The sequence below is a fragment of the Pelmatolapia mariae genome, unplaced genomic scaffold (assembly GCF_036321145.2).
Source record: "Pelmatolapia mariae isolate MD_Pm_ZW unplaced genomic scaffold, Pm_UMD_F_2 NODE_ptg000394l+_length_32602_cov_1, whole genome shotgun sequence".
Lineage (NCBI taxonomy): Eukaryota > Metazoa > Chordata > Actinopteri > Cichliformes > Cichlidae > Pelmatolapia > Pelmatolapia mariae.
In genome coordinates, this window is record NW_027052081.1 from 2,492 (window position 1) to 19,895 (window position 17,404).

The following is a 17,404-nucleotide window of genomic DNA, read 5'->3' on the forward strand; positions in this document are numbered from 1 at the left end:
GGCATTGAGAGCGGCTTTCCCATAGACTTATGTAGTCTTTGGCAACCAAAGGAGTCGCCTCCTGCTGGCCATTAAAAAGAATGCAATTGACTCACAGTAGCAACATCCATCTTTTTTGCTATCTAGGCATAAGCCAAACAGAAATTTACTGGAACCGTGAACACAAAAGAAGCAAATTATATAAAAGATATACCAGCAATAGTCTCCTAATATTGTCTTAAGATTAAGGGTTCAAGTGTTAAATTCGGATCTGCCTACTATAGAGATCTCATGAAGACAGGAGGAATGTTCCCACACCACTCCACTATCCAATGATTGTGTGTAGTTTTGTTAGACACGCTAACTTTACATATGGATTTTAAACTGGACCTTTTTTGGTTATTTTCTAACTGATGGCTTAGGATGTTTGTTCTATTTGGACATTACCATCTAACCTCACTACACCTAATATGTATTGGTTTGACGTCTGGTAATTGGGGGTTAGTAAACAGCCTCTAGGTGCATTCAGATCACCTTCAGGTGTTAATTGTGCCTTACATATTAATGGACACCGGTAAAGCAAGGGGAAAAGATATATTTTAAGACAACAAATAGTCCCATAAACCAGCGATTATTACTGGCCTGGGTACCTATTATCAATTCTCACTAAGAGCACATATATTGGATTTCTATAGATTCTAATAAAATTTGAAGAAAGCGTCAGATCTGTTTGTAAATGACAAATCTTTCATCTGTAGTATCTTTAGTATACCACTGTTGTAGGTATACTAAAGATTTGCATATTGCACTTTCCTAGTTTACTGCCCAAGAGGAGAACAATTTGATTACTTGGAATAATTTACCTCTATAATTAAAGAAGACAAATGCACCATTAGTTCTACCTGCTCTCTGACATCTTACACGACATTTACAAATATGTTTAATGCAAATTTAGCATTTCATCTATTGCCATGTACTGTAAATAAAGATTGTGTTGGAATTAGAAACCTAAGTAGCAATGCAATCATGCAGTTCTTAAGTCTATGTCTAAAAGTCTAAGCAATAATACATAGAGGGAGGCTAGTGATAGATTCCTTCTCTTCACCTTCTAAACTATTAACATAAATAATTTAAACACAAGAAAAACTAAAATCGTGTCTTTCCTCAACAGTATACCAATAAAATCATTACCAGCATATATACAAGCACAGCCACAGTTAGCATACTAACTAACTAGACTTACAAACTATAGCTGCAATTGTTACTTTCCACATTTTACAAGCAAAACATATAATAAACATAAAATACACTAGCCTGTAATCATCAATCAGCTTTAAACATTGATCAACAATGTAAAATTACAACATGCTTGGGTCATTGTACTTCTAGTACTAATCAGTTAAGTTTTGGTTTTTCAGCTTTAGCATAACAGCAAAATGTGACTGAGCGTGTAGTTAACTGTTGCCCCCGGAGAAGCTTTTAGCACACCAACAATAGGCTAACACATGGTAGAGAGCGCTACGAAAACTTAACTTGTTGTTAAAATAATGCTTCACTGTGGCTATAAGCCAAAAGCAGAACAATTAAAAGTGTAGTATACGATACTGTAATGCGTTTACTTTAAAAGCGGGATGACTACACACAGAGCTATCTGTTAGCTTAAAGCTAAAAACATACAAGCTAGATGAAACAGCTTGGTTAATTTCCTCTGTTCAGATTGTGTCAAATAGTTATAATTAATAAATATAAGTACAAAAAAGAGTTTTTATTCAATATGCTTCTAGTCAAGACAAAGCACATCTTTTTGTGCTTTGTGCTTTTATGTAAATAAATAAATAATAAAAAATAAAACTTAGAATATAACCTAAATAACATTTTCCTTACATATTAAAATGAAACAATTTTGCTTACACAAAATCTGGGAGTAGCTCTTCCTGACAAATTTACAGAAAAGATTTAAAACACAATAAACAAACATACAGATTAATATGAGTGACACCATTATTGCTGAGTGATAACGTTAGTAGCCCTAACGTTAACATAATGAACACAAAGAATAATATTTTGATGATTACACAAAGTGACAGTGTAGCAATCTGTGCCAAATTTGACAGATAAACTTCAATAGTTATGAAATTTGAATTTCAGCTCTTCTGTACGACCTCTGTTGGTGCATGCTCTTGTAAAGTCATGCTGTCTTTTACTGTCTAGAATTATCACACCAATGTAACGAGTCTTCAAACAGTGTAAGGTGCCCGCGGCAGGTTTGTCCACACTAATCTGTAAATTTGTGTATTCCAACATTGGTAATGTCTGACAAGCCAATTTGAAGTCACATTTGATTACACCTTCATATCCCTGTGGGCTCTTACCTATAATGGCCCTCTATTTGCTTAACGAGGCAAACGGGCTGGAGAGCAACACTCCCGAGCTGCTTAGATTTGTGCTTATTGGCCCTGGTCATGAACTTCTGTGGACACATCGTGCTAACGGCAATGAGGTCAAATGTCATGTTGTTTTCAACAAGTTCAGAAGGTCACCTGGTACGTTTCGTGCCCCTGGATATAGGAAGCTGTCACACACTAAACCCTGTAACGCAGACCTCCCACGACACAGCACATGAGTCGACTCTTCTATTCAGGTTGAGCTTGCTCAGAAACAAAACAAGAACTAAAATGTGCAATAAAGACATGCCTTGCACCTAAATTTCCTCCCCAAGCAGCAGAGACTGCAGTAGTGATTTTATTGCACTGGGAGTGGCTGAGCCAAAAGTTTTTGTTGACAGTGTTATAGTCTTGATTGCGTGAATTCCCATTTCTCAGCAAGGTGTGTGGTGGAATCCCTTTGTTTCCTTTGCTTCATTTCTGTGGTTTCCAGTGGCCCATCATACTTTCACATCAGTCCGGTTTAGATACTGAGAAAACCCCCAACCAAGCTGTAAACCCCCAGGCCAGAAGAGGCCCCACACGGATGTGCCCGGGCATGCACCTGCCAAGCCCTGCCGTTTGCTGCTGCTCTTCTGCTCGTCTCATCCCCTGCAGCAGATTCCCCCGGCATTCTGCCTCTCTGGAGGTCTCTGCGTCCGCTGCTCCCTCACTCGGTTGAGACACGTTGCGCGTAGCTTCCGAGAAGTGAGGCAAAGCAGGCAGGATCAGCAGTGCACACATGCGGTCTCTGTGCATGCGTCTTCGTGTGTGTCTGTTTGTACAATGAGTCTTGTAACTCTCATTAACACCTAGCCAATAACTTATCCCTTTCATCTCATCTATCCATAAGGATCAAGCGAGGCACATGCTTTGCAAACAAAGACAAATAGCCTGGCAGATCCACAGCCTGTTGTTTAAACATGCTATGTCCACCACAAAGTCCCATGTGGTTAGCTAATTGATTCCATCAGAAATCCTGCCCACCACAGCAAACAGTTTCATCCTCTTGAATGGCACAGTGGTCTGATTCATAAATATCTGACTTGAGCAAGAGAGATTTGTCTTTGAGGTAGATCATTGATGTTGTTGGGGAGCATGTGACACCAGCATTCATCTAGTGGCTCATCATCCTCTCTGGTCTATCCCATGACTGAGAGATTAATGGGCAGCAACCCATCTAGCAGACAGTGTAATTAAGGTCCTTAGTCACTCAGTCACCAGACGGAGTGAAGTCAGCAACACTTGAACTCTGATGTTGGTGGGATTGGGACTGGCAGATGAGATAATGTGGCTACATTCGCTTGGGTAAACTCAAGACAAGAACATGAATGGAGATTGATGAGCACTATCAAATTACTAGCTCCGCATGGGAACATGAAATCGGAGAAAATGGCATGTTAACTTTGAGTTATTAATAGACAGCAAGCGTATTTTTCCTTGTGCGTAGCAGCATTCGATAATTTTTGAGTGTCAGATCAAGTTTCGTTATGAGCTTCCACATGAAACACAAGAACTGTTTATTGTGTATCTGTGTCAGTCACAAACCTCACAGCAGCAACACAATTGGCTCAGCTGATTATGGGATGATCAAATTACATTAGGTCGTCTGTAAAAGCAAAACAGTTTCATGTGCCAGAATGCTACCTCCGCTAGTAAATCTTAATACCTGGCAAAATATTAATCTAAGGCTACCAATGCTTAGATGAAAAACAGTATAAAGAAGGAAGATGTGGGTGCAGGGGGTTTGGTGGGTGCTTCATGTAGAAGTGCACATGAGTTGTGAACGTATCTAAGAGCCGATTTTTTTTTCTTCCCAACTTCAATGGCTTCACTTGTGTGTTCGGGTGGGGCACTGCACTGCACTCATCTGTCAGAGTCAGTGCCTGCTATGATTGGGTTGCGCCCTGCGGGTGTCCTGAGGTCATCCCGAGTGGCGCTCTGATCTGATCGGCATCAATTGTTCCCGCGTGATCCTCTAAGGGCCTCCAGCGCCACGTTGTCCAGTCAGACTCAGCTAAGTGCTGCAGAGTCTGCAGACTCCTGTGAACTGCCAGCACATTACATCCCTTACCCTGTACACACTCAAATCACATGCATACATTGCAAAACAATTAGCAGCTGGGCAAGCTTGTATTCAAACACATATTTTTCATGGGGTGATAAAGGCTATGCACAGAAATGAATAAACAAGAAATATAAATCTGGCATCTAAGAGAGCTTCTGGAAGAAAATTTTGTTTGAGCTTGTCAACATGAAAAGCGTGTTAAAACATGGGCATGACACACACGTCTTCTCTCTGTCTTTTATTTCAAGAGAAATAGAAAGCAATTAAAATTAATTACCTGAGTGAAACTATAATGGTTTCTGGCAACACATGCTGAGCTCGACTGTTTGGCAGTGATTAATCCCTGCTTAGACACATCTGCACGAGTCCTCTGGTGAGGCGCATCGCCTCAGACGTGCCATCTTTGTGCGTCACCGTCAGTGTTCTTAACACATCACCTCCAGAGGACAACCGCAAATTAATGACGGTACTGCAAGGGCAGGTGTTTTCATATATTCGAAATCACACGAGGGGGCTTTTCCCCAAACTAAACAGACAGGTTCTTGTGTGTGTTATCTGTTAGATCAGCAGATCTGTGCATGCTAACAAGTGGAAACACTTTGAGAAGTCAGCACTAATAGCTTGTATCCCTGCCCTGAAGTGGGCTTATTAGCCTCCCCTCTCTGGTGAGAAAAAAGGAAGCAAAATAAAGAGGAGCTCTTAGTATAAACAATATAAATCAATAAAACACTCAGGTATGAATCATTGTACTCTCTCGGGGCTACATTTATAGTGTAATGGGAGATTAATGAATACAGAAGCAGTCTCCTCTCACAGAGCAGGTTGCCTTTCAGTGAGGCCTCCCTGGCAGGTTACCATTCTTGCTATTGTGGAACTGAGTTCACGGAGGGCACAGAAGATGTGAGGGAAGCACAGGGAAGGGTTTTTGAAAGAATACCAAACTAATGTGAGAAATGTACAGGTTAATTTTATTTCTTTTTTGCTTATAAAACCTACAATAAAAATGTCAAAGTTCCTAAAAGTCAGATAGCAGTACCAAATTTATTCAATGGGTACAAATATTTAGGCACTTTTGCTGAATATGTCTTGAGGTTTGTTGCAAATCCTCAGGAAAAAATAAGAAATGCAGTTATCAGTAAGTGTTTTTTGCACTTGTGTGTTTAACACAGAGGTGCTGATCTCACTTAACGATGCCTTCCCTCTCTCTGTGACACAGGTCCCTGGCACTGGGGCAGCAGTACTCATCTTTGGGCTCCCAACCCATCCTGTGTGGCTCTATCCCCGGCCTTGTACCGAAACAGCTGCGTTTCTGTCGCAACTACATTGAGATTATGCCCAGTGTCGCTGAAGGTGTCAAGCTGGGGATCCAAGAGTGCCAGCACCAATTTAGGGGCCGCCGATGGAACTGCACCACCATCAAGGACAACCTGGCCATTTTCGGCCCTGTTCTAGATAAAGGTAGGACTTTTTTTAGGTTGCTATATCTTTCTTGCTGGTTTTTGTACTGACATACAGGCTTACTGAGTAAAATAAATGATCTAGAGGGATCTAAATAATCTCTTTCAAACAACACCCAACTTTAAAATGCAGTCTTTGAAGGTAAGGCTACTGCAAGCTGTTACAAAACTGGTGTTTAACACTTTCCACCCTAAGGCTCAGCACTGCCTGAGCTGCCTGGGCTTTTGCTGACAAACGACTAACTAGGGCAATTACAATAATATCCACCTTTCCTGGCTGCACTGAGAAATGAGTGCAGGTACAAGCACTGACACATTAGTCATCTTTATCTTCTATATTGCATTTATCTTCAAACTCATGGGCTTTTTTTTTTTTGGTTTTTCCCAACCTTGTTTACACACTCGTACATGAAAGAAGGTCAGTGCGGTAAATCTCTCAACAAAACCTGACAGCTGATGTACTGGAGGCATCCATCAGGTGCTGTACACGCAGAATGCTAAGTGTAAACTATCCCTACACTTATCTGCGTCAATTAGGCAGTCCCACCAGACCTGACAGTGGGAAACAAGGCACACAGGTGTCCTGCTTAAGGCCTTCCAGTCCCTAATTATAAAGGCAGAAGTTTGTGTGTTGCGTGTGAGGTTGCTGATTGGAAATGAATTAGCCTGTGTGTCAGAGGCGAAGGAATCTGGGCAGAAATGGGCAGTGTGAGCAGTCCAAGCTCCTCAGTCAAATAAAAGGGAGAGGGGAGGCCAAATGAGATTACAGGCAATAGAAAAGGGCCGGGGGGCTCCGCTCAACCCCTACTGTGCATGAAGGCCAGTGCGCGCCTCACACAGTCCAGCTCCCACGGACACCCCATTCACACGCCCTTTTGACTCTGTCATGAAAACAGGCTGAAAGGGGATCTCTCCCAACCTAGCCCGGGTGTGCACAGTGGGATAGGGAAGGATAGGATGGAGGGAAGGAGGTAAGGATGTAAGGATGAAGAGTGTGCCACTTTGGGAGTGATTAATGGAGAAGCTCATGCTAGGGAAGCGAGAGCTACCAACCAGTACCCTGGCCACCTTAAGCTGTGGGTTGGCTGCCGTGGTGCTGTTGGTGGATGCCTGGAGGAAGTGGGGGGTTGAGGTGCTGCAGTGGGTGGTGGTGTATGGGATTTCGGATCAGGGTGTTGGCGGAGGGGTGGCTGGTGGGAGAGGAGGGGGACTTGGGGAGTTTAGGGAATGCCAGCTCCGGGCAGAGCTGGGCTGTGGGGGCGCGAGTCGCTGGACCCTTTGTGTGGATAATACGGTGTGACACAAGGGAAACAAAGGCGGATTGATGGGCCCAGCAGGTAGCAGGAGCAGCGCTAGCCTTGGCTAACAGCCAGAGCTCCAGGGGCCCGGGGCTCACAGGCCCCTGTTTTGGAGGGCCCACTTAGGCTTGCCAGGGCAAGTAGGGATGCCCAACATGAGGACAGTATGTCATCCAGTGTTGTTCATTGGACATTTAGATGAAAACCTCTTTTCATTAGGGATAAACAATGAACATGAAATGTGTAGACAAACAGTTTCTTTTTGTTTCAGTTTTACAAAACATATCAAAAATAATTAACAAACATAGTTTTGATTAACGTTATTTCATTGTCTGTATTTCTCAAGATTTTCTCAAAAGCAGCCAACATAAAAAAAGGGTTTTGGTTTTGGGACACTGACTGCAGTCAAATTGTGGGTGGGGAAAATATGGCTAGCCTCCAGACAAACATTTGTAAACTTTGTCTGTGGCTTGTTAAGTGGTCTCATTGAGTTTTTGGCAGTGGATCCATCAAAGAATTTCTAGCTCTAGTTGCCAGTGTGGTCAGCAAAATAGGAGCTTAATTCTCCAGTCGTGTTCATACAAATTTCAAAACTCAAGTCGTGCAATTCCGTAGATCAGATATTCCAGCTGTTGAAAGCCTGAAGGTCTGTTCTGTATAACTATCATAGAGGGGAAAAAGCTGGGATGCTAGGTAAAATGTAAATAAAAATGAAATCTCTTTATTTTGAATCCAAAACTAGAAACATGCTTTAAAAAAGGTGGGACAAATATAAAATACTATAAAGATTCTAATAACCCAGAGGCAACATTGGAAATGTTCCCAATGTTGCCAACTTGTTTGTGCCTGAGTTCATTTAAGATTTATGCAAACTGGAAAACTGTCCCCGTGGTCGGGCCATCAGAAATGTTTTATTCCTTTTGAAAATGATGGGAAAATCATGGCCTCCAGGGTAAAGTGAAGAACATCCAACATTATTAGTACACAGTTCAAAATTTAGAATCCATAATGATGCAGTGAGGCGTCGGTGCACATAGAATAGGTAGCTTGGAGATCTGTAAAGGCACAATTAATGCTGAATACAGGTGCTTCTGTTCAGCTAACACTTGGGGAACACCCTGTTTAGCACTTTCTGGGGATATTACAGCATCATAGCTCCACAGTAAGAGAGTCTTGGTGCAGGGAGAAATCATTTGGTGTCATATGAAATGGCAACTGAGCAGAACTGTTCACATAGGTTCCCAAATGCTTGGAGAGCATTGCCAAAAGAACAGATTATATCAACTTAAAATATGTTACTGGTATCCAGTGATGGGAATAACGGCGTTACTAACAACGTTACTTTTTTTTCAGTAACGAGTGATCTAACGAATTACTATTTCTATCGTTGCAACGCCGTTACAGTTACTAGCAAGAAAATGCGGTGCGGTCGCGTTACTATTTTTCAACAAACAGACGGTTGAAGCTGTCTTCAGTTTACCGCATCTTATATCAGTTGCACGGAAGTAGCTGTAAGTAATCTGGGCGCTACAATATATAAACAATATATATGCGGCGTTTTTTCCTCAATAGTTTCGTCAGTTTACTGTCTAAGAACAGCGCTAGCAAGAACTCTCTGCTTATGACCAAAAAAACCAAAAAACAAAACAAAAAACAGCCCGTTGGTGTTGGTGGAAAAATGCACCATGTTGACCAATGAAAAACTGATATGGCAACATGACATTTGGTTGTTTAGGAAGAGGGGGAAGTTTTAGGAGTGACGGCGAGAGAGAGAGAGAGAGAAAGAAAGACAGCAGAAAAAGAGAAAGAGCGAGTTTTGAGATGTGAGAGATTTGTGACGTTTAGCGTGTTTGGAGTGTGTAGTTAATGTGTTGTCTTGTGCAGTTAGTGTGTAGTGTTGTGGATAGTTTTGTGTTGTGTGTCAGAGCAATGAGGGACTGCTGTCTCCAGGTAGAAAAAGGAGTGATATACCTGCTGCTGTCAAACCTGCAGGTATATGTGATGTTCTCCTTTATAGTGGACAGAAATATTTGGAGTGGCACAAATAATTTGTGTGGCATCTTACTGAATGCAGAACAGCTGATTGTTATGTAAATAGTTTGAAATGGTTATTTAAAAAAGGGGTAAAAGGTAAATGGCTGCAAATAACTTTAAAATTGACAATTTATATTTGCATTTAAAGTTATGAAATATGATTCATTAAACATGTTTGTGGTTGTTACAGTAAAAAATATAACTTTTTCTACTTGGATTTTATGTTTTTTTGTCTGATTTTAGATCAATTGTGTTAATACAGTATGTCAAAATGAAAACAGAACTGTACATTCAGAAACGTGAGGTTGTGCTGAAAGGATGATACCAAACAAGGCAAAGTAAATCGTTTTTAAAGGTGAAATGTAGAGGAAAAATCAAAAGTAGTTAAAAATGGCCAAATATAAACTGGACCCCAGAGGGTTAAACATTTGTTTTAAAGTAATGCAATAGTTACTTTTGAAGTAATTAATTACTTTTAGAATCTTGTAACTCAGTTACTTTTTTGAAGAAGTAACAAGTAACTATAATTAATTACTTTTTCAAAGTAACGCCCAACACTGCTGGTATTAAACTTTAAAAAATGTCTGTGTAAAGTTTTTATTTAAATATAGGTTAAGCGCTCTGAAATCATTGGATCTGTTTGTGTTTTCATTTTACAAAGCCCCTCACCTTTTTTTGGAATCGATGTCACAGGACACCCATAGTGTGTGTTTTTCTATATCTGGTGGAGTGTAATGGGTGAGCCACAGTAAGTGTGCTGTGATTGTGAAACAATGGTGTCTGGTTACATAATAAGCTGTTGTCTTCAAAGACAGCGTAACTCCATCCGTCAGAGTAAAGAAGAAACAGCCTGACACACTGCTAGGTTTCACCAGAAGGCCTTAGGCTGTAAACAGGAATGGGTGGGTGGGTGGGGGGTAACAACATTCCTGAAACACTATCCAGATGCAAAGCAGCACACCTCAGGGATGACGGGGGGTCACTTAGATCCCACTGAGCGTTAGACTACAATAGGCTGATGTCACTGCAGGGCTGTTAGGTTCCTTGGTGGTTCTTCCACGTCACTGATGATGATCAGAACTGTGTAAACATAGTTAAACATTGTTTATATTATATTGTATATAGGAGATGTTAAGGTGTTCTTCTATAGGCTTCTTTTTTTATTACAGTGGCAAATACCTGTCCATTAATGTGCCTTCTCAAAGATGAAATGTTGTGTTAAAAGGTTACCGCCTGAAGGTATCCCTTTCAATACATCTGTCTGGATGTTGGCAGTAGTAAAGATCACCTTGTCTACGTTTACCACAAGATTGACACACTTCCTTTCCTTCTCCTTTTCTCTGTCTTTCTGTCTGTCTTCGTCCGTCTCTTTCAGCAACCAGAGAGTCAGCATTCGTCCATGCTATAGCTTCAGCGGGCGTTGCATTTGCAGTGACACGCTCATGTGCCGAGGGCACGTCGACCATGTGTGGGTGCGACTCCCACCACAAGGGCCCTCCAGGGGAGGGCTGGAAGTGGGGTGGCTGCAGCGAGGATGCAGAGTTTGGGGTGCTGGTGTCCAGGGAGTTTGCAGACGCCAGAGAGAACCGTCCAGACGCTCGCTCAGCAATGAATCGGCACAACAACGAGGCGGGACGCACGGTAAATACATTTACTATGAGGAACCTGCAGAGCTGCACTGTTATTTTTCTACTTTTCACATGAAAAATAATAACATTAACCAGCCAAAAATATGTGAGTACTTCAACATAATGTCCATATGAAAACCTTTAAAACCACAGATATTAACCTGCTGCTGTAAGAGCTCCCGCTCATCTCAGAAGAGTTTGCCCCAGTTTTTAGAACCTGGCTTTCACCCAGTCACAACAACAAAGTGAGGTTCAACACTGACACTGGGGGAAAAGTTCAAAGTTGATGTACAACTTAAACCCAAAGATCACTTGGAAATAAGAGTTAGAGAGCATAAAAAACAAAGATAGAACAGGTAATCAAAGTCAGTGTTTCTTTTTTAATCTTTCAGTTCAATTAAGTTTATTTGTATCGTATCAAATCACAACAATATTTGCCTCAAGGTGCTTTATATTGTAAGGTAAAGACCCTCTGATAACAGAGAGAAAAACCAAATATTCAGACAACACCTCTATGAGCAAACACTTGGTAACAGCGGGAAGGAAAAACTCCCTTTATACAGGAAGAAACCTCAGACTCAGGGAGGAAAAAATGACAAAATATCTAAAAAATAATGATTATTTATTATCTGAATATTTAGCTCAGTTTTAGTATTAGTTTACATGTTTTATGTGTTTTTAGACTAAATGTACTTGTCAGATGAAGAAATTACAATACAAACCTTTACAGCACTCTGATAAACCATGTTAGTTAGTTACAATTATTGGTCAACGTTTAAACCACGACAAAAAGCTGAGTGAAAATATTACTATTTTGGATTACTGATTGTTCATGTGACAGGCATGAATTTGGTACTTGACTTGTCCTCACAATCCCAAGTTTCCATCTGAAAATGAGCACTTGACTTTGATTGACTGGTTAATTACTGATCTAAGCAACATTCATCTACCCGCCATGCCCCCACACCTTGCCTTTCATGCCTTGCATCCCAATGAGAAATTCCCCGACAGTCAAATAACCCAAGTGAGCTGGGGGAGGGGGGGGAAAGCAAATCAGCTCAGTCTTAAAACATCACTGGCTGCTGTCACTGCTGGGAGAAAACAGGCTGCTCGCTGAGAGGCAAAACAGGGGGACCACACGGCAACAAGACAGCCCTTTGATGCGCACAGCAGCAGTCAGAGCGACCACAGGAGCTCGCTGAACAGAGGTAATGTCGGAGGAGTCACAAGTCCTCTCCACCTGGCCCTCTCACGCTTCGTTATTTAGCCCCGAGGGCCTTGGATTTGATGTTGGCATGACAAGCTCACGGTGTGATGTCACTGGTCCACTTTTCTCCCCTCCACTCACCCAGAGGTGCCACAGCCACCTGCCTTCCGCCCCAGCTGGGGGATTTCAGCAGCTAAATATAACTGTTGAGCTAAAGCACAACACAATGAAAAACCGAAAACATAAAAACACGCCCCACGGGAGCATACTCACAATGTGAGCCAATAACTTCAGAGAGAATTAGCAGCAGCGCAGAGCCTCCATACTCCACAGCTGCATGACACTTCAATAAAGTGCAGCCACTGGCATATTGTTTTTCTTGGCCTGCTTTGCAAGGCTTTAGTGGTTTTGTTAGTCTGCATTACTGAATTCACTCTAAATCTCTGAGCATAAAGCTTTACCAGATCTTGTTCCGTTGTGGCAGCTTCCAAAACAGTTATCAAACTAAGACCAGCACATTTTACACTTCAGAGCAGTGCGCTGCACAAAGAGAAAAAAAAATCATAACTTGTTTCTACCCGGAGGACAACAGCTGTAGTTAAAATCTCACCAACCTCACAGCTCCAACGTTCTGTCAAAAAAAGCGTACTTAAAGATTTATTGGCTAGGTGAGAATTCATTTTAATTTTTTGGAGCATACCGAACATATACAGACAAAAAGTGATCTGTGTATTTAAGAAGCGCACTATCCCTTCATGCAGTGACTCAGGATTGTCAGTGAAATCTGTTCTGAATCCAGCTGGATGAGGCAGATTTTCTTTTCTGGGCAAGAGTTATGACGCTCAAGAGATGATGCTTTAGTGAGGAAAAGTGTTATTAGAAAAGCTTAAAAATCTTGGATGCATGCTGAGATGCCAAATATGTGGTTTTTACTTTATTTCAGTCACTATAGTCAAAAGAAGGTTGTCATTTCCATCTGCAGCAATTCATATTTGGACGTATGGTTCATTTCTGGGCCTCCCAGCGCCTCCATGTGCAGCTAAGACAAAGAAAGTAGTGAGAAGACCTATTAAAAGGACAGAAGAGACACTGACAGCAGATATTACACAGATTATCAGAGAAACGGTATGAAAAGGAAGCACTGAGGTAGAGGAGGGTTGCAAAGTGGCTTGCAGATGCACAATAGGTGGGCTAAAGCAAGTGTGAGTACAGCCTCGCGTTGCAATTAGGTGATCTGTTGACACTGTGGCCTACCTAAACTAATGCTGTCCTCAATATTAACCCTTTCAAGCCTGGGAAATAATCGCCAGGACATTTAAATGTGTTTCTTGAACTGTCGGACACATTTTTAAATAACGAATTAAATATAAATTTAAATATATGCGTTTTAATTTGTATAATATTTGCCACATCTAGCATTTTTTTGCAAAATTTGAAAAAGGGAGAAAACATTTTCCCACGCACAGACTTTTATTCTGGTTTCTTTTCTCATTCTCAGACTATCCTGGACCACATGCACCTGCGCTGCAAATGTCACGGCCTTTCTGGAAGCTGCGAGGTGAAGACGTGCTGGTGGGCGCAGCCGGACTTCCGCATGCTGGGCGACTACCTGAAGGACAAGTATGACAGCGCCTCAGAGATGGTGGTGGAGAAGCACCGCGAGTCTCGTGGCTGGGTGGAGACCCTGCGAGTCAAGTACGCCTTCTTCAAGCACCCCACTGAGCGCGACCTGGTGTACTACGAGGGCTCACCCAATTTCTGCGAGCCCAACCCAGAGACGGGCTCCTTTGGGACGCGCGATCGTGTCTGCAACGTGTCGTCGCACGGCATTGAGGGCTGCGACCTGCTGTGCTGCGGACGCGGCCACAACACCCGGACTGAGAAACGCAAAGAGAAGTGTCACTGCATCTTCCACTGGTGCTGCTACGTCAGCTGTCAGGAGTGTGTGCGCGTCTACGACGTACACACGTGTAAGTGAGACAGACAAGCTGACTGCTGGACCTTCAACTCCCCACCTCCTGCATGACTTCCTTGATTCCCCCCCCCACACACACACACAAGCGCAGTCAAAAACATATTCATCCACACACATTCAAGCCCTAATGGGTAATGGCACATCAGTAATGGATACTTCTGTACCATTTTTTGTACAAACCATGCACAAGAATCTATCTTTCAAACCACTACCCCCATAACTACATAATATCTGAGCAGAATGTGTCCCTTGTTGACCTGATGGATAACTTGGTCCACTCTCACGGGAAGAAGCTAGAGTTGTGCCACTCTCCCCTCGTTCGTCCTCACCCTGCAGCATTGGGCCATGACTACCCCTCCCTTCCCCTTTGTCTTTATTTATTTCCCACCCTTCATGCCAACACAGCGTTTTCGGCATGTACAGTAACACTTTTACATGTGAGATTAATGCAGTAAAAAAGAACAAAAAAAAAAAACAGTGACTCTCCTTGCTTTTGAGTAAAAAGCATCTTCTAACTAACACCTCACTTCTCCAGCCAGTCTGGTTGGTTTACCTTTTTGTTGTTGTTGTTTTTTAACTTAACCAACCTCTCTACCCAATCACTTACTCTTAAGTGATACTGAACACGTCAGCAGCCCCAGGAAACCATCACTTTGTAACTACTGAACTGAACTGAACTGAGGCACTGGAAGTGCCGCAGTCCTGTCCTTTCTAAACTACTGAGCTGATCCCTTCCTTCCCTGCGGACTGACTACTGCGACAGTCAACTAGAAGATATGTGCTTCAGTCTGATTTTTTAATAAACCCACATTTCTGAAATATTACCACTGAGCTGGGGTTTGAGGTATGCAGGAGGAGGCATGCTCGTTCTGCTAACTAACAACCCGTGCACATGTATTTATGTGCACTATTCATAACTCCAGGTGGTAAACATTTGAGCATTGTTTATGTGAGCAAATTCTTCTTGGTTGCAAGCTAGCAGTTCTTATGAATGACGGCTCTGTTACCACATTCACCCTGTAAATCGCTCATGGTTTCTACAAATGTCATGCAACTTTACCATTCAAACTTACGGAGTCTGGGGGTAAAAACTAACCACAGAAAAGATCTGATTATATGTATAAAGGTCACCTATTATGGCTGTGTCATTATGAATTTATGCATCAAACTTGAGTCCAGCTTATGTCCAATATTAACTCTGGTGTTTTGTTTTGTTTTATATCACTCTCAGTGCAGAAAAACATTTGTCTCAACAAAAATCTTTTACTTCTGGGAACTAAAGGGAAAGAAAATAAGGGGATATGTGACGACACGTGGAGACAACATGGGCTGAGAAAGATCTGATTGGCTGTCACATCCTTCCATCTGTGTTTTCAGTCAGCTGGACAGTTGAGGTTTTCAAGGTTGATTTATGAACTCGTATTCTTGTCAGTACACCCCGAAACACTCCTGCCGTGCTGTTTTGGTTTTTTAGAATATTGGGAAAAACAAATTACTGCCATTTAATCAAAAGATTGCTTTTCATAGACATCAGTGTCAGCACATTGTGACTTGCAACAAAAGGAACCGGTTTAAAGACCACTAACAAAAATTGCTATGATTTGCGGGTGGATTGTAAAGACTGCCAGTTCATGAAGTTTAAAAAAACGTCTGATTCTGAGAACATGAAACGTAGAACGGATGATTTATAAGGGATGTGTATGTGCGTGTGCATGACAAGTGACTACAGAAGAGGATGGATGGACCGACAGACAGCGAGCTGGCTCTTCACAATGGTGGAGCAAAGCAAGAGAGGTTTCACACAACATGTTCTGACAGTCCCACCTGCTTCCTATCAATTATATTCAACAACAAACACACAAGTTACCCAGTAGTGTGTAGGCTGTCCTCTCTTTGGGACATAGCTTAGTGTTCACGTCATCTTCTACACAGCCCTCCCTACCTGGACCTACCTTTCTGTGTTCAGTCCCCCACCCTACCAAGACCCCCAAAGGCCCCTCATCTTTCCCCGCTATATCCAAAGTTTTGTACAAATGTTTTAAAGTTGAATAATTCCCTTTTTATTTTATAATCGTAAATGTTATGTTTTTATAAATATTATTTATTATACAATGTATATATCTGTATGACTGAACTAAGATTATATATTTGAAGAAGAAAACCTGTGTCATGTTTCTTTATGCTTGCAAAGGTACACTCAAACACACGCCTCACTTTTCTAAATGAAGTTGAAATGCAGGCTGAAACAAAGGTCTGTTAAATACTCCGTCCTTTGATGCAGTATTCACTTACTTAATTTGATTCCACTTAAAGGAGAATTTTAATTATACTTTATTATTATTATGGTACTGTAGAAAAATCCCGTGAAAAAATAAACTCCTATCGAGTTTTTTTGTGTGACTGTATATAAAAGACGGGCTTCTCCACATTAAAGTCTCCCATTGGGTTTATGAAGTTAGAGGGTTTTGGCTGTTGGTCATCTTGGTTGTTTTTGAAGAGGCCATATTTGGATGAGAACAGAGAGTTATTATTAATGTGCTCCTTCACGCTCTGCCTCTAAAAGACGACATTTGACCACCTCCCTTTATCTTTAATGACACCTCAGGATATATCAATAAAGACGTGGTTTGATGACCATTAAAACTAATTTCCGAGTTTTTGTAAGGATGGCTGCATAGGCAGGGACCAGATTATTTCTGATATACACCGAGTCAATTTTTTCTATAAGCAGGCCTAAAATACAACAGAGATCGTTCAGTTCAGAAAAAAGCTTTAAGTTATTCCTAGTAGGCTTTCAAGGGTTATGAGCTAAACAGTCAAATTTCCAAAGTCGGGAAGTCATTTGTTGGGTACTTTTGCATTGTAATCTGAAAACGACATGTTTGTGACATGTTGCATCTTATTGTTTAATTTTAAAATTATACCAGATTACTTCTAATTATTAACTTTACCTGATCTGTGTCACTCTATTTTGTGGGGCAAGTAGGAGCTACAGCCTAATGCTGAACGACAAATCCAATGCAATCTCCCTCATAAAGACAAGAGGCTAAACTTTTTTCGTGATTAACCGAATATTTCTTTTCCAACTTGAGTAGACGTGTATGTGACTTTTTCCAGCTACACAATCACATCGCATTGGTTGCACATTTGGTATTAGCTAGCAAAACATTGATGCAGCTGTTATGATGCCATCAAGTGGTTATAAACACAGAAGGAAAGTCTTTACGGAGGTCAAGTTAGAAAGTAATTGTTCCATAGATTTTTATAGGACTGCAAATCCTCTTGTAACTACAGGTATCACCATCATGTGGCCATAAAAAGAATGCAGGTTTAAA

General features: G+C 41.5%; 1 protein-coding gene across 1 annotated transcript; it reads left to right on the plus strand.

The window, feature by feature from the left end:
* Nucleotides 1-3,522: 3,522 nt before the first annotated feature.
* LOC134623097 (proto-oncogene Wnt-3) lies at nucleotides 3,523-14,072 on the plus strand. Its single transcript, XM_063468305.1, has 4 exons — nucleotides 3,523-3,544; nucleotides 5,686-5,928; nucleotides 10,635-10,900; nucleotides 13,593-14,072. Exons 2-4 carry the CDS (start codon nucleotides 5,802-5,804, stop codon nucleotides 14,070-14,072), a joined length of 873 nt encoding a protein of 290 aa, XP_063324375.1. The 5' UTR covers nucleotides 3,523-3,544; nucleotides 5,686-5,801.
* The last annotated feature ends 3,332 nt before the right edge of the window (nucleotides 14,073-17,404 follow it).